A 17,844-nucleotide genomic window follows, 5' to 3' on the forward strand; every position below is an offset into this window, starting at 1 on the left:
TCTTATTTCTGTCTGCTTATAGGCTCATCACAGATGACTTTGTAGGAACAAGAACTTGGTCGATTGAGTCACTGATCAGATTCTGGGCTAATGTGATTGCATGTCAGCGGCAGCTCGCCATTCCCTCACCAGCTGGGCAGGGCTGGCTGGAGTCCTGATCATTCCGCTTCTGGGGATGCCCAACGCCCTCCCATGGATGTCCGCCTGTTGCCTGAAGCTGTGCTTCCTCATGGTCTCTTTCTCCAGAGTCACTGGCCTGACAGGGCCAGGTCTGGACCACAGAGTTACCTTTCAAAGACTGCGGTCACAACAAGCATTGGTGAATTAAATCGCCTGACTTGAAGATTTAGGGATCACAGGAAGAAGATTTGGGGACCATAGAGAGGTGAGGCCCAGCCTCAAAACTTCCTCTCCCACTTCTTTATCCTCTTTTCTCTTTACCTTTCCTTCCGGAATTCCCTAAGAACTTTCTCTTCAGTGAATGGAAGAAGTTAGCTGGTTCCAAGACTCAGACTTGCAGAAACCTTGGTAAACGAGATGCTTGTGGAACAGAGTCATTATTTATTTATTTATTTATTTATTTATTTATTTATTTATTTATTTATTTATTTATTTATTTATTTATTTATTTATTTATTTATTATAGTCACAGAGAGAGAGAGAGAGGCAGAGACACAGGCAGAGGGAGAAGCAGGCTCCATGCACCGGGAGCCCGACGTGGGATTCGATCCCGGGTCTCCAGGATCACGCCCTGGGCCAAAGGCAGGCGCCAAACCGCTGTGCCACCCAGGGATCCCGAGTCTTCCATTTTAAAGGCAGTTCTGCTCATACATTTATTATAAATATATATTACATACAATATGTATGACATGTACCATGAAGTGCATATTACACGCACGATTATATATGCACGATGTAATCCACATAGAAAAATACTATAAACATGTTTACAAATAAACATCCTCCTTTTTTCCTTCTTCTTACTACATTAGGAACACTTAGGGCAATTAGGAGATAAAAGGAGCTGCTGCTGAGTGTAGAGAGAAAGAGACTGTTGGTTGAGCCTGGGTCTCTTCAGACTCAGGCACTGACTTGTGAAAAGCTGGTTGGAATTCACTTCTTAATTTATTCCTCAGGTGTCGGGGGTTCAGAATCTGGAAGCAGGGATTCTATAAATCACTCAGCTTTAGGGAAATCGGGACAAGAATGGCTTTTCAAATCTCTCATTAAGGCCTTCCTAAGATTATCATGAGATAATAAGCAACATGAAAGAGAGCAAGAGAGAGAGAGAGGGGGGTGGAACCTAAAAAAGTTGATTAGCGCACGCTGCACTTCCAAATTAACTTTTGCAAAGCAAAAGGCAGATTTGATTTCCGCGGATCTCTCGACTGTAAAAGCACTACCGAGGGCAGCCCGGGAGGCTCGGCGGCTTAGCGCCGCCTGCAGCCCGGGCGGGGCGTGATCCTGGAGGCCCGGGATCGAGTCCCACGTCGGGCTCCCTGCGTGGAGCCTGCTTCTCCCTCTGCCTCTCTCTCTGTGTCTCTTATGAATAAGTAAAATCTTAAAAAATAAATAATAAATAAAAGAACTCCCGGGACCACGCAAACGCGCCTGCAGGGTCCTGCGGCCAAGCAGCGAGGACTGCGAGGGGGCCACGCGTCCGGAGCGGGCCCAGCGCGCCGCGGCAGCCGGTGACCCGGTCGCGCAGCCCCCGCTCCCCCTGCACCGCGCGGGGCCTGGGGGCACCGACGCCGCGCGCCGCGGCCCCCCCGCCCCCGCCCCCGCCCTCCGCCGCCCACGCCCCGCCGCGGGGGGCAGGGCAGGAGGCGGCGGCCCGCCCCGAGACCCCTACTTAAGGCGGCGCGCAGGGCCGGGCGCGGCGGGCCCCGCGGCTGGGAGAGCGGCGCCCGAGCCCTGCGCTGCGGGCTGCCCTGGGCCGGCCGGCGGGGCGGCGCTGTGGGCTCCGCGGGCTCCCCGACGCCGGCGGCTCCCGGCGGCTCCCGGCGGCTCCCGGCGGCCGCCGCTCTCCCCGCGCCGCGGCCCGGGGGTCCCCGCCATGCGCCCGGGCTAGCGCGCCCCGCTCCCGCGCCCGCGCCCCCGCCCGCCCCCGCTCCCGCTCCCGCGCCCCCGCCCCGCCCGCCGGCATGCTGCGCCCGCTGCTGCTCGCCGCGCTCTGCCTGGCCGGCCGGCCGGACGCCGCCCGCGGCTGCCAGCTGCCGTCCGAGTGGAGGCCCCTGAGCGAGGGCTGCCGCGCCGAGCTGGCCGAGATCATCGTGTACGCCAGGGTGCTGGCGCTGCACCACGAGGTGCACGGCCCGTACAACTACCTGCCGTGGCAGTACGAGGCCGGCGACGCGGGGCTCTTCTACTCGGCCGAGATCGAGATGCTGTGCGACCAGGCGTGGGGCAGCATGCTCGAGGTGCCCGCCGGCTCCAGGCTCAACCTCACGGGCCTGGGCTACTTCTCGTGTCACTCCCACACCGTGGTCCAGGACTACGCCTACTTCTTCTTCCTCAGGTGAGCGCCGCACCTCACCTCGGCCCGCGCCTCTTTGCGGTCCCCCCCCCCCCCCCCCTCTAGGGGCACCAGCCCGGGAACTCCAGGGAATCCTGGAATACGCCTTGGGCTCCTTTCCTTTTAACTCTTTATTCTCTCCTGCTCCTTGCGACGTCTGGACAAAGGTCCTGGGTGTATTCGGCCAAGGCCGCTGAAAAGACAGAAACCAGGATTTCTGGGCTGAATGCATCAAAGACTGTTGCAGGCAAAAGCCCAAGGTGGTTTCCAACAATCCACTTGGCTCCTCTTTTTATTCTTTTAGAGAGACCCCTAACTCTGGGAAATAAACAAGGGGTAGTGGAAGGGGAAGTGGGCGGGGGTGCTGGGGTGACTGGGTGATGGGCAATGAAGGGGGCACTTGGCGGGATGAGCACTGGGTGTTATGCTCTATGTTGGCAAATTGAACTCCAATAAAAAAAATAAAAAAATAAATAATTGGATTCCCTGGGAGTAGCTTGGGATGGTGAGGGCGGGGGCACCAACTTTCAAGTCAGACTGTTGTTGGAATTCCAGCTCTGCCCTCCCTGTGAATTTTTGAACAAATTGTGTTGGGAAGAACCTCAGTTGCCTCCCTCTCTCGCTACGCGGGAAACCAGGTTGGTTGAGATGAAAACACAGTGAAGCCGCAGCACACCTGTGCAGGTGAGCTAAGGAAGGCCCAGTTCCTCTTTGCTGCACCTGCTTGAATGCCAAGTTAGGGATGGTGAGGCGTGCAGCCCAGCTGTCCTTTTGTTTCACCCCTTGTCCACCACCAGCAGATCTCAGTGCCTGGCTTTTCAAAATAGCAGAGATTTAGGTGGGAGGCCTGCTGGGGAGGAGGACCTGGCTACCAGTCCTTTGAAGAGTCTAGGTGAAGCAGGCAGGAGGCCCCCTCCGACTGGAGACCCCTGGAATCTTGTCAAGTTCCATGAAAGTTGGCCTGCAGTCAAGATGGAATTCATGCGTGTGAGTTCAGTCAATGGGTTTGAAGTTTGAGATAGAGAACAGCAGGTGGAACCCCAAATGCATTGGCTGCCGCCGGTTGAATTAGAGTGCCCTAGAGCAGCTGCGAGAAATGTTGACCTGGAATGTTACCTACATATCTAGCTAGTGAGTGAGTGAACCCACAGTCCAGACTGGCAGTGGCTCCAGTCTCCCCAGTCCGGGAAGCAGCGACGAGGACCTTTGGAATGACCATGCCCTCAGTCTGCAGATTCACTTTTAGCTCTTGAGATTTCACACGAGCCTGAACAAGAAAACCATAAGATCCACCCGGGGACGTTCATAAGCTCATGGCAACACATGTTTTCCATATTGGAGCCAGAACCTCTAAGTTTAGAATACATGGCGTGCTTTGTGTTGGCTTGGACGGTTTGCTGAGATTATGTTGTGTCCCCCCCCCTTTTTTTTTAAATTGCTGGGGAAGTATAGTTTCTAAATAAAGTCAGCAAGGAGTGAGGTGGTATCTGTGATACAAAGAAACTCAGATTTCTCCTGTTTTTCTTGAGGAAGGATACTGAGAACCCAGCTATAAAGCTACTAGTCGCTGAAACTTTATTTTCTGAAGAAAAAAGCTGGAGAACTTGAGCAGACATTATATTTTCCTGATTTTTATCATGAAAGAGCTTTGTCCAGTGGCTCTGTGGTGGTCAGCCAGCCCTTTCATCTTTCCCTCTGACATATTTACAGAAAGTTTAGGGCAGAAATACAGAGTCCACTGGTAGTCTGACAGATTTGCATTTCACAGGGCTGTGTTGCCCTGAAGTGTGTTAACAACGGCATACAAATCATTCCTCCCCTGTTATTCTGGGACCTGGTGAGATCAGGACAGATTCTGGGCAGTGTCACAGGGAAAAGTGGCAGTGGAGGCTCACTGATGAGTCCCTATTTGTGCTGGAGGGTAACTTCTCCCTCTCTTCTCTGTACGTGATTTCTTTATCTTTCCAACAGGCTATTTATTCTTAGCTCTATGAAAATGTTAATGTCTATACTGCACTTGCTCTATGCCAGATACTTTATCTAATGCGGTCCTTGCACCACCATCATGGTGGTGGAGTAGCGACTGGAATAGTGAAGCTTAGATAATCCAGGAAACTCCTCTCCAATCAGATACGTGACAAGTAGCAATGGCGGGATTCAAACCTCGGTCATTATAATTGGCTTTCATTTCCTTTGAGAAACAAGGAACACTGAAAAAGTAGGCCACTTGGGAGATATACAAGTAGACAAACACATCTGCACAACGTCCCTCCCCCGCAACCCTTCACCCAAACTCCCCTTTTGGAAAACCTTAAGGATAGACTCCTGTAGTGTGAGGCAGAGAAACACTTAGAAACTCTCTAACGAGAGTCCTGTGAGACCTAGTTGTGTAATGGCAAGATGGTCCGTCTTTACAACTCTTGATTAAAGCTGGTATACCCTATGGCTGTACAGCCTACAGTTCTGCTTTTTTTCCTCTTTGTTCCCATTAGGATGGATGAAAACTATAATCTCTTGCCTCACGGAGTCAATTTCCAAGATGCCATCTTTCCAGACACTCAAGAGAACAGAAGGATGTTTTCCAGCCTTTTCCAGTTTTCGAACTGTTCTCAAGGGCAGCAGCTGGCAACTTTTTCCAGTGACTGGGAGATCCAGGAAGATAATAGGGTAAGAATTGACTGTTCCCGTGTCACAGCGAAATAATAGAATAACTATGTCTTGTCTGAATTTTGTGACTAAAGGAGTCAAGAGTACTCTTCCAGAAGCCCAGACCATTCCCATTCCCCTAGCATTTAAACAAACAAACTTCTCATAAACTAATTAAATTCCTGAGACTTTACTAGCTGGTATGGGGTTCCTCATAAAGTGAGAGAACAGATTGAATGAAGGTGGGCACCTATCCTCAGTTTCTCCCCCTGTAAAATGGGAACAAACTACATCATAAGGTTGATGCAGTATGATTTACCTATGTAAGAAAAAAAAGGTAAAAAAAATATGTAAAGCCTCTAACATAGTGCGTGACAGAGTAAGTACTCAGTACATGAGAACTGTTATGATTATTATATCATTTCTGTTATTGATAGCATAAGGCTCTAGGGAATCTTCTAAGGGAGAAGAGAAAGTCCTTCAGGAAATGGTTGTCCTAGCTAACCCTTCCACGATTGTTAACTCTGGTTGTGAAGACCTGGAGGCACAGGGTGGCCAAAGCAGTGTGGAATGTAAGGGTTAAGATAATTTGGGGTATGAAAATGTAAAAGAGATCTGCCCATCTGGGACAGATGTCAGAGTTGTGGGGAGATTTTGAAAACTGTCACTGTCCCAGACGGCACTGCCATACTCAAGCTGGGATGACTGTAGGACCAGATCAGTAGAGGAGGTGGCCCCAGGCCATGTGTCTCCCATGTTTTTAGGGCAGTGTGACAGACTGCTAGGAGTGTTCTGAGGGGGGGAGGGTGTAGGTATCTCATGGGACAGGACTATTTTTATGGGTTGATGAACTAATTTGCACATGGTAAGTGGCTCATGTGGGTCCCACATCTAGAAGTGTAGAATGGTAGTCAATAGAGTTTCTCTTCCACGTCTGATGCCTACCCACCTGGTTCCCACCTACCCTTTAAACAAAGAGTTACTGTTCAATGAGTATTTTCATCCAACAAATAATTCAAACTTGTGTTATTTATGGTCTCCTTTGACCCAAGTGACAGCCCACTACGCATACTTGGCTATAAGTTGCCTTTATTCACAAGTAGATCTTGAAGATCTTTCTATATCAGTGTAGATGAAGTTGCCTTAAATGGCTGCATAACATTCCATTGAGTGCATGTATCACAATATATTTAATCAAGTCCTCTGTTAGTAGGTGGTTAGCTTTGTTTCCAGTATGTTGCTGTTACAAAGTGTGTGGACATGTATGACATTCGACATCAGTTTGTGGGACTACAGAGTCCAATCTTTAGCAAATACTGTATACCTACTATAAAGCAGCTACTGTTTTAGATGTTAGTTTCTCAATATTGAGCAAAATACAAAGCCCCTGTTCTCCTGAAGCTCATAGTCCTAGTGTTGGTGATTGACAGAATCAAAAGACCCCATCAATGATCTCATAATTTTAAATGAAAACATATGCTCCCCCCCCAAAAAAAAAATCAGGGATTCTGACCTAGACTTAAGGGTAAAGAAAGCCTTCTCTGTTGAATTGATACTGAAGCTAAGATTTGATGGATGAAGAGGCATCCTAGTTAATGCTGGGATCAGGGAGATATGAGAGCAGTCCAAAGAATCTGTGGAAAGTTCCTGTGGCAGCACAATGCATGATGCCTTTGAGGGAATGAAAGAAAGCTCCTTGGCTGGAGCAAAGGGAGTGACTGAGGAGGATGGGACAAGAGCTTGAGTTGGGGCCAGACCTAGGAGGGTTCCCATCCTAACTGTGATGGGAAACCTTTTATGTTGTGAAAGGAAGGGGAACAGGATCAAGTTTACATTTTGAAAAACCTACTGGGTTGGAGGGAATCCAAGTGATGTGGTGAGAACAGGAAGTGGTTATAAAGCTCCCAGGTAGTTGCTGGACTATGTAGAGGCAGTAGGGATGGAGTAAAGTGAATAAATTTGAGAGAGATTTAGGGAATAAGATTAGGTGTTCCTGATGGTTTGGTCACAAAGAGGTAGAGGAGGGTCAAAGCTAACTTCTGTGTTTCTGGTGTGTGAGCTGCATGCCAGGACCGACGCTGAGAGATGTGAATAGGAAAGGTTTGGTAGGGGAATTCAGGTGTTGGATGCTGAATGTACAGAGTTGAGGGGTTCTTGAGCCATCTGAGTCATTTTGAGCCAAGTGAGCTCTTTAATAGGGGTTGAATCTGTAAGTTTGGAGCTTTTTAGAAGAGCTCTAAGTGGAAAATCGACCTTTGGGACTTAACAATAATTCAGTGTCTGTTGAGACTGGATGTGAATGAGATTTTCAGGGATTTTCTGCACATAGGGAGAGCAGAATATAGGCCCTAGAGTAGGACTGAGCCTTGTGGAATGCTAACAATGGTTGAGAAGGAGCATTCAGAGATGTAGAGGGAAAGCCCAGAGGGTCAAGGATACAGAGTGTTTCTAGAAGGATGCGTGATCATCAGAGCCAAAAGCTGTTGCGAAGTCAAGTAAAATGATTACTGAGGAGTAAGCTCTCTTAGGTGACCTAAATGAGCACATTTTCCATAACATGAGGGAGTAGGGTGGTGGGGCATGAGTGAGGGTAGACAACTCATCAAGGAGTTGAAGTTTGCCTGTGGATGGTTTCATACATCTAAGGCTGCTGGTGAAGGGGGTAGAATAGTTGAGGGAAGGGGTTTTGTTGTATTTAAAGATGGCAGCCATCCTGTTCACACCACTTGGTCTCTGTTTTCCTGCTATTCAGACCCTGCCTACTCAGGTTGTCCAAACTACCCAAGGGCAGGGATAACTATTTTATTTACTGTTGTAGGTTTGGTGTACCCTTTTATGGGTTTTACACATTTGTTACTTAGACATCCTGTCTCTCATCCAGAAAGACAGGATGCCTAAGTAAGCAGAAGCCTTCTGTCTCATTTTCTACATTAATATCAAAAATCCATATGCAGTAAAATTGACTCTCTTGCATATGCTGTTAAGAGTTGTGATTATACAACCATGTGTGTTTATCAAAACTATAACCCAGTGCCCGAAAAATACCATCACTGCAAAGAACCTCCCTTCTGCCCTTTTTTGGTCAGACCCTTTCCTAACCTGAACTCATGGGGTCTACTGATATGATCTCCAACACTGGTTGTGCATTTGCCAGAGTGCCTTATGAACGGACTCATACAGTATGTTGCTTTTTTTTCCCTTTCGATTGGCTGCTTTTACTTAGCATGATACATTTGATAATTGTTTTGTGTTCATTCGTAGTTCACTTTATTTTTAGTTGCTGAGTATTCCACTGTAGGGATGTACCACAGTTTTATTTATCCAGTTGTCAGTTGAGAGAGATTTAAGTTGTTCACAATCTTAGGCTACTAGACCTAAAAGACCCACGTACAGGTTTTGGTATGCACATAAATTTCAGTGTGTCTTGGGTAAATACCTGGGATGGGTTTGCTGGGTCATAAGGTAAGTGTATGTCTAATTTTGTAAGAAACTGCAAAATTCTTTTTGAGAGCGGCAGTAATGTTTTGGATTTGTATTAGTAATGTATGAAAGCTCCAGTTCTGCATCATCAGTACTTGGTATGGTCAGAAAAAACAGACATGCTGATAGGTGTGCGGTGGTAACTCATTGTATATGTGTGTGCTTGGTTTGTTCTTAGATTCCACATGTAAATGAAATCAGACAGTAATTGTCTTACTCTGTCTGACTTAGCATAATGCTCTCAAGGTCCATCCTTCGTCCATTGTTGAAAATGGTGGGGTCTCCTTTTTAAAGGCCAAATAATCTTTGTGTGTATACATACCACAGTTTCTTTTTTCCCCCAGATTCTTTTTTTATAAATTTATTTTTTTATTGGTGTTGCATTTGCCAACATATAGAATAACACCCAGTGCTCATCCTGTCAAGTGCCCACCTCAGTGCCCGTCACCCAGTCACCCCCACCCCCTGTCCACCTCCCCTTCCACCACCCCTAGTTCGTTTCCCAGAGTTAGGAGTCTTTCATGTTCTGTCTCCCTTTCTGATATTTCCCACACATTTCTTCTCCCTTCCCTTATATTCCCTTTCACTATTTATATTCCCCAAATGAATGAGACCATATAATGTTTGTCCTTCTCCGAAGGACTTCTTTCACTCAGCATAATACCCTCCAGTTCCATCTATGTTGAAGCAAATGGTGGGTATTTGTCATTCCTAATGGCTGAGGAATATTCCATTGTATACATAAACCACATCTTCTTTATCAATTCATCTTCTTTATCCTTTCATTTGCCATTGGGCATGGAGGTTGTTTCCTGTCTTGGCTATAGTGAAAAATGCTGCACTGAACAGGGGAGTGTAGGTAAGTCTTCAAGGTACTGATTTTATCCAGTTTGGGTTTATACCCAGAAGTGGGATTGCTGGATCATCTGGCAGTTCTATTTTCAATTTTTTAAGGAACCCCATACTGTTTCCCATAGTGGCTGTATCCATTTACATTCCCATCAGCAGTATATGAGGGACCTACCTCTTCTCCACATCCTTGCAACACGTGGTATCTTCTAGTTTTTGGGTAATAGCTATCCTAACAGGTGCAAGGTAATCCCTCTTGGTGCTTTTGGTTTGCATTTCCCTGATGATTAGTGATGTTGAGCATCTTTTCATGTGTGTTGGCCCTCAGTATGTCCCTGGAAAAGTGGCTAGTCAGGTCCTCTGCCCATTTTTTTAAATTTATTTTTTATTTTTATTTTTTTAAAAGATTTTTATTTATTCATGAGACACACACACACACACACACACAGAGGCAGAGACACAGGCAGAGGGAGAAGCAGGCTCCATGCAGGGAGCCCGATGTAGGGACTTGATCCTGGGTCTCCAGAATCAGGCACTGGGCCGAAGGCTGCACTAAACCGCTGAGCCACCCGGGCTGCCGTGCCCATTTTTTAAAAAATTAAATTTCAGTTGAGTTAACATATAGCATATTACCAGCTTCAGGGGTAGAATTTAGTGATTCATAAGTTGCATAGAACACCCAGAGCTCATTACATCAAGTGCCCTCCTTCATGTCCATCACCCAGTTACCCCATCCCCTCCCCACATCCCTTCTAGCAGCCCTCAGTTTGTTGTCTATGGTTAAAAGTCTCTTATAATTTGTCTTATTTTAATTTTCCTGCTCTTCCTCTGTGTTCATCTGTTTTGTCTCTTAAATTCCACATATGAGTGAAATCATATGGTATTTGTGTTTCTCTGACCATTTTGCTTAGCATAATACCTTCTAGTTCCATCCATGTCATTGCAAAATAGCATTATTTCATTCTTATCTAAATAAAATTCTATTCCATTCCACACACACAGAACCTACATCTTTATCCATTTGTCTGTCAATGGACATCTGGGTTCATATTTTGGCTATTGTTGATAATGCTGCTATAAACATTGGGGTGCATGTGCCCCTTCAAATCCCTAATTTTATCTTCTTGGGATAAATACCTAAGAATGCAAGTTGCTGGGTTGTAGGGTAGTTCTATTTTTAACTTTTTGAGGAACCTCTGTACTGTTTTCCAGAGTGGTTTCACCAGTTTGCATTCCCACCAACAGTGTAGGGTGGGTTCCCTTTCCTCCGCATCCTCGCCAACATGTTTCCTGAGTGGTTAATTTTAGACATTCTGACTGGTGTGAGGTGGTATCTCCTTGTAGTTCTGATTTGGATTTCCTTGATGCTGAGTGATGTTGAGCATTTTTTCATATGTCTGTTGGATGGTTTGTCTTATTTGGAGAAATGTCTGTTCATGCCTTCTGCCCATTTCTTGACTGGATTGTTTGTTTTTTTGGAGGTGTTAAGTTTGGTAAGTTCTTTATAGATTTTGGATACTAGCCCCTTATCTAATATGTCCTTTGTGAATATCTTCTCCCATTCCATAGGTGCCTTTTAGTTTTGTTGATTGTTTCCTTTGCCATCCTCTATTTTTAAATCAGATTATTTTTTTTGGTGTTATGGGGGTTCTTCATATGTTTCGGATATTAACCTCTTATTGGATATATCCTTTGCAAATATCTTCTGTCATTCAGTAGGTTGCCTCTTCAGTTTGTTGATGGTTTCCTTCACTGTGCAAAAGGCTTTAGTTTGAAGCGGTTTTAATTTCTGCTTTTGTTGCTTCATTTTAATTTCTGCTTTTGTTGCTTTTGCCTGAGGAGACTTATGCAAAAATCTACTCAGACTAATGTCCACAAGTTTACTGCTTATGTTTTCTGTTAGGAGTTTTATACTTTCAGGTCTTACGTTTACAGTTTTTAATACATTTGGAGTTTTTGTATGTAGTGTAAGAAAGTGGCCCAATTTTATTCTTTTCTTGTAGCTGTTCACTTTTTCCAACATTATTTATTGAAGAGACTGTCTTTTCCCTATGGTATATTCTTGTCTCCTCCTTTGTAGATTAATTAACCCTATATATGTGGTTTATTTCTGGGCTTTCTATTCTGTTCCTTTGATCTCTGTGTCCTTGTGCCTGTACCATAATGTGTTGATTACTGTAGATTTGTAGTGTAGCTTGTGATGTGGGAGGATGATACCTTTAGCTTTGTTGTTCTTTATCAAGATGGCTTTGGCTATTCATGGTCTTTTGTGGTTCCATATAAACTTTAGGATTGTTCTATTTCTGTGAAAAAATGCTATTGGTATTTTGATAGGGATTACATTGAATATATAAATTGTTTTGAGTAGTATGGACATTTTAACAATACTAATTCTTCCAATCCATGAGCATGGTATGTCTTTCCGTTTGTGTCTTCAACTTATTTCATCAGTGCCTTATAATTTTCATGGTATATATGTTTCATGTTTTTGGTTAAGTTTATTCTTAGGCATTTTATTATTTTTGTGCAATTGTAAATGGGATTGTTAATTTCTATTTCCAATAATTCATTATTAGTGTATAGAAATCCAACAGATGTCTGTATATTGATTTTATATATTAGGGTTTCCTATATTTAATGTCCTATCATTTGCACATAGAAACCATTGTTTTTCTTCCATTCCAATTCGGATGCCTTTTCTTCATGTTTAATTTCTCTGGCTAGGACTTCCAGTACTATGTTGAATAAAAGTGATGGCAGTGACTATAACCTTGTCTTGTTCCTGATTATTATAGAGGATAAGTTTTCAGCTTTACATTGTTGGGTGTGATGTTACCTGTGGTTTTTCATACATGGTCTTTATTATGTTGAGGTATGTTCCTTCGGAACTCACTTTGTTGAGATTCTTTATCGAAAATGGATGTTGAAATTTTCTTAAGTGCTTTCTCTGCATCTATGGCAATAATCTGGTTTTTATCCTTCATTTTGTTGAGGTGCATTATCATATTGATTTTTGTGGTTGTTGGGTCATCCCTGGAATAATTCCCACTTGATTGTATTGAATGATCCTTCTAATAAATCTTTGAATTTATTTTGTTGAGGATTTTTGCATCTATGTTCATCAGGAATATTGGCCTATAATTTTTCGTAGTATTTTTGGTTTTGATAACAGCAATTCTGGCCTTGTAGAATGTATTTGGGAACATTAATTTGTTTGAATAGTGTGAGAAGGATAGCTATTAATTCCATTTTAAATGTGTAGTAAAGGAGATCTCTGGGGGGCTCAGCGGTTTAGCGCCTGCCTTTGGCCCGGGGCGTGGTCCTCGAGTCCCAGGATCCAGTTGGGCATGGGGCTCCCTGCATGGAGCCTGCTTCTCCCTCTGCCTGTGTCTCTGCCTCTCTCTCTCTCTCTCTCTCTCTCTCTCCCCCTGTGTGTCTCTCATGAATGAATGGATAGTCTTTAAAAAAAATAAATAAAAGTCTGGTAAAATTCACTGGTGTTAAGTGTCTAGTTCTGGAGTTTTGGGAACTTTTGATTACTAATTCAATTTCTTTACTAATAGTCTGTTCAGATTTTACATTTCTTCCTGACTCAGTATTATGTTACTATGTTTTTAGGGATTTACCTGTTTCTCTTAGGTTTTCCAATTGGTTGGTATGCAATTGTTGGTAGTCTTTTATCACTTGTATTTCTGAAGTGTTAGTTGTAACTTCTCTTTTGAGTGTGAATCTGCTCTTTTTTTTCTTGATGATTTGGTTAAAGATTTATCAGTTCAAAAAAACCTGATCTTATTTTTTTAATCTTTTCAAAAAGCCAGTTCCTAGATTAATCTTTTCTATTGTAATTTTAATCTATATATCATTTATTGCCTCTCTGATCTTTATTTCCTTCCATCTACTAACGTTGGGCTTTGTTTTTCTTTTTCTAGTTGCTTTAGGTGTAAGTTTAGATTGTTTTTATTTTGTTTTGTTTTCTTTTGACAAAGGCCTGTATCACTATAAATCTCCCCCTTAAAACTACCTTTATGGTGTCTCAGAGATTTTTGAACAATTTTCCATTTTCATTCATCTCCAGATGCGTTTTGATTTCTTTTTTTTATTTCTTCCCTGGGTAAGTAGCATATTGTTTAGCCTTTTTATGTTTGTTTTACCAGTTTTTTTCTTGTAATTTCTAGTTTCATACCTTTGTGGTCAGAAAAGGTGCTTGATAGGAATTTAGTCCTCTTAAATTTATTGAGACCTTTTTTCCTTTTAAAGATTTTATTTATTTATTTATTTATTTATTTATTTATTTATTTATTTATTTATTCATGAGAGACAGGCAGAGACACACACAGGCAGAGGAAGAAGCAGGCTCCCTCTGGGGAGCCTGATGTAGGACTCGATCCCGGGATCATGACCTGAGCCAAAGGCAGATGCTCAGTCACTGAGCCACCCAGATGCCCCTTATTGAGACATCTTTCATAGCCTAACTTGTGATCTATCTTGGGGCATGTTCCATGTGAATTTGAAGAGAATGTGTATTCTGCTGTTGGATGAAATGTTGCATATGTGTCTGTTGAGTCCATCTGGTCTAACATGTCATTTAAAGCTACTTTTTCTTTATTGATTTTCTGTCTGGATGATGTATCAATGCTATAAGTGGGGTGTTAAGGTCTCAGTATATTACTGTCAATTTCTTTTATGTCTGTTAATATTTGCTTGATCTATTCGTATGTTCCTATGTTAGGTGGATAGGTATTTATAATTATGTCCTTTCGTTGGATTGATTTCTTTATCATTATGCAATGCCCTTCTTTGTCCCTTGTGATGGTCTTTGTTTCAAGTCTGTTTTGTCTAGTAAGTGTTGCTACCCTAGCCCCCCCTTTTTTTTAAAATTTCCATTTGGATAGAATATCTTTTTCTGGGGCACCTAGGTGGCTCAGTGGTTGAGCATCTGCCTTTGGCTCAGGTCGTGATCCTGGGGTCCTGAGACCGAGTTGCCCATCGAGCTCACTGCTGGGAGCCTGCTTCTCCCTTCGCCTGTGTCTCTGCTTCTCTCTGTGTGTCTCTCATGAATAAATAAATAATCTTAAAAACTTTTTCCATCCCTTCACTTGCAGTATGTATGTGTCTTTAGGTCTGAAGCGAGCCTCTTATAGGCAGCATATAGCGGGTCTCATTTTTTTTTTTTTTTATTCTCTCACCCAATGTCTTTTGATTGGAGCATTTAGACCATTTACATTTAAAGGAATCCTTAGTAGCTATGCACTTCCTACTATTTTGTTGATTTATTATATTTTTCTGGCAGAATTTTATTGAAGTATAACTAACTTACCATTTTACATTTGTTCAGTAACAGTACACTTCTCCGTGCTCATCAGGATATGTGTACCATAAGTTCTCGTGATCTATCTCACCTAGCCCCTCACTCTCCTCTTCTTTGGCAACAACCGATTTGTTCTATGTATTTAAGACTGTTTTGGAGTGCCTGGGTGGCTCGGTCGGTTAAGCATCTGCCTTCGGCTCTGGTCGTGGTCCTGGGATCAAGCCTCACATCAGGCTATCTGCTCTGCAGAGGGGGGAGGGGTCTGGGTCTCTTGTTCCATCTGCCCCTCTCCCTGCTCTTGCTCTCTTGCATTTCTCTGAGATCTTTAAAGAGCAGACTTTTGTTTTTGTTTCTTAAATCCACATATAAGTAAAATTGTATGGTATTTGTTTTTCTCTGATTTATTTCACTTAGCATTATACCCTCTAAATCATGTTGTTGTAAATGGCAAGATCTCCTTTTTATGGTTGAGTAATATTCCATTGTGTACATGTACCCCACATCATCTTTAACCATTCATCTGTAGATGGACCCTTGGGTCGCTTCCATATCTTGACTATTATAAATACTGTAGTCAACGTAGAAGCACATATCTTTTTGAATTAGTGTTTGTGTGTTTTTTGGGTAGTAGAATTACTGGATTCTATGGTAATTCTATTTTAAATTTTTGGAGAACCCTTCATAGTGTTTTTCACAGTGGCTGCATCAATTTGCAGAGCTGCTAACAGTGCACCAGGGTTCCTTTCTCTCCATAACCTTGCCAGTACTTGTCATTTCTTGTCATTTTTACTTTAGCCATTCTGACAGGTGTAAAGTGATAGCTCATTGTGGTTTTAATTTGCATTATGCTGATGGTGAGTGATGTTGAACATCTTTTCATGTGTCTGTTGGCCATTTGGATGTCTTCTTTGGAAAAAAGTCTATTCAGATCCTTTGCCCATTTTAAAATTGGATTGTTTTTTTGGTGCTGTATAAGTTCTTTTATATATTTTGGATACTCCCCACTTATCGGATGTATCATTTACAAATATCTACTTTCACTCAGTAGGTTGCCATTTTGTTTTGTTGTTTCCTTTGCTGTGCAAGAGGTTTTTATGTTGATATTGTCCCAGTGGTTTAATGTTGCTTTTGTTCCCCTTGCCAGAGGAGATGTATCTAGAAAAATGTTTCTGTGGCCAGTGTCAGAGAAGTTATTGCCTATATTTTCTTCTAGGAATTTTATGGTTTCAGGTTTCACATTTAGGTCTGTAACTCATTTTGAGTTTATTTTTGTATATAGTGTTTTTGTAGCTCTTCTGTTGCTTTCTTCCCTTGTACTTTGACTTTACTGTTATGCTTGGATTTCTTTCTCTTCATTGTTTGTGTATCTATTAAAGGTTTTTGGTTATGATCACCATGAGGTTTATATATAACATCCTATGCATAACAGTCTATTTTAAATTGTTGGTTGCTTAAGGTCTAACATATTCTAAGAGCCTACATTAACATCCCTCCAACATTTTGTGTAATTTATGCCATATATTACATGTTTTTATTTTGTCTATCCCTTAAACAATTATTGTAGACCTACTTGATTTTGCTATTTGTCTTTTAACCTTCATAATAGCTTTTTAGTCAATATACTCTTGACTTTTATCAATGAGATTTTTCCTTTCACAGTTTTCTTAAGCTTATTTATGGCCTTTTCTTTTCTGCTTCATGACCTTAACATTTCTTGTAAGGCCATTTTACCACTTTAGTGGTGATGAACTCCTTTAACTTCAGCCTGTCTGGGAAACTCTTTGTCTCCTTCAATTCTGAATGATATACCTTGCCAGGTAGAGTATTCTTGGCTATAGGTTTTTTTCCATTTTATTATGTAGATTATAGGCCAGAAAGGAGTACAGCAAAGTATAAAGTTTCTGCTGAAAAAAAAATCTATTCTTGGTGTTAAGAGTGTTCTCTTGTACATAACTAGTTGCTGCCTTTAAGGTTCTCTTTTTATCTTTCACTCTTGACATTATAATTATTATGTGTCTTAGTGTGAACATCTTCAGGTTCCTCTTGTTTGGGACTCTCTAATTCTTGGACCTGGGAAGCTTTCAGCTATTATTCCTTCAAATAAGTTTTCTGCCCCTTTCTCTTTTCTTTCTGGGAACCATATAATGGGAATGTTAATCTGCCTGTTGTTGTCCCAGAGGTCCCTTAAACTATCCTCATATTTAAATTTTTTTTTTCTTTTTGCTGTTCATCTTGGAGGGTTTCCACTACCCTATCTTCCAGATTACCTCTTGGTTCTTCTGTGTCCTTGAATATGCTGTTTAATCCTTCTAGTGGATTTTTCATTTCAGTTATTCTTCAGCTGATTTGTATGTACGTATGTATATATTTTTGAGGGAGGAAGGAAGAGAGAGAGAGAGAGAGCACACGCACGTGCGAGAGAACACGAACATGAGAACAAGCAGGGAGAGCGACAGGCAGAAGGAGAAGCAGACTCCCTATGGAGCAGGGAATCCGATGCAGGGCTTGATTCCAGGGCCCTGGGATCATGACCTGAGCTGAAGGAAGATGCTTAACTGACTGTGCCACCCAGGTGCCCCAGTTGTTTTAAAATATTTTCTCTTTGTTGAAGTTCTCACTGTGCTCAATTCTTTCAATTCTTCTCCCAAGTTTGCTGAGCATCTTTATGAGCATCCCTATCCGAGGGCATTGTTTATCTCCATTTCATTTAGTTCTTTTTCTGAGATTTTTGTCTTGTTCTTTCATTTGGAACGTTGTCCCCTCTCCTCATTTTAACTGGCTCTCTGTCTTTGTTCCTGTGTACCAGGCAGATTAGGTAGATCTTTCCTGATCTTGAAGTCCCTTGGAGCCCAGAAGTGCAGTCCTACTGCTCACCAGAACCAGGTGTTCCAGAGGTGCCCCCTGAGTGGGTACATGCACCCTCCTCTTGTAGCTGGGTTGAGACAGGTGGGCACACTGGTGGGTGGACTTGATGTACCCCTTGGTGAGTGGCAGCTGGCTGAGCGTCCTGCCTGCAGTTGCTGTGTGTACTATTGCACAGGGCTTC

General features: G+C 42.9%; 1 protein-coding gene across 1 annotated transcript in view; it reads left to right on the plus strand.

The window, feature by feature from the left end:
- The first annotated feature begins 2,075 nt into the window (after positions 1 to 2,075).
- Positions 2,076 to 17,844, plus strand: part of CCDC3 (coiled-coil domain containing 3) — a 117,497-nt gene continuing 101,728 nt past the window's right edge. Inside the window, exons 1-2 of the mRNA XM_026016499.2 lie at positions 2,076 to 2,518; positions 5,008 to 5,182. Coding sequence (XP_025872284.1) covers positions 2,145 to 2,518; positions 5,008 to 5,182 — 549 coding nt within the window. The 5' untranslated portion in view covers positions 2,076 to 2,144. The remainder of the gene's footprint in view (positions 2,519 to 5,007; positions 5,183 to 17,844) is intronic.

This window comes from Vulpes vulpes, chromosome 2 (assembly GCF_048418805.1).
Source record: "Vulpes vulpes isolate BD-2025 chromosome 2, VulVul3, whole genome shotgun sequence".
Lineage (NCBI taxonomy): Eukaryota > Metazoa > Chordata > Mammalia > Carnivora > Canidae > Vulpes > Vulpes vulpes.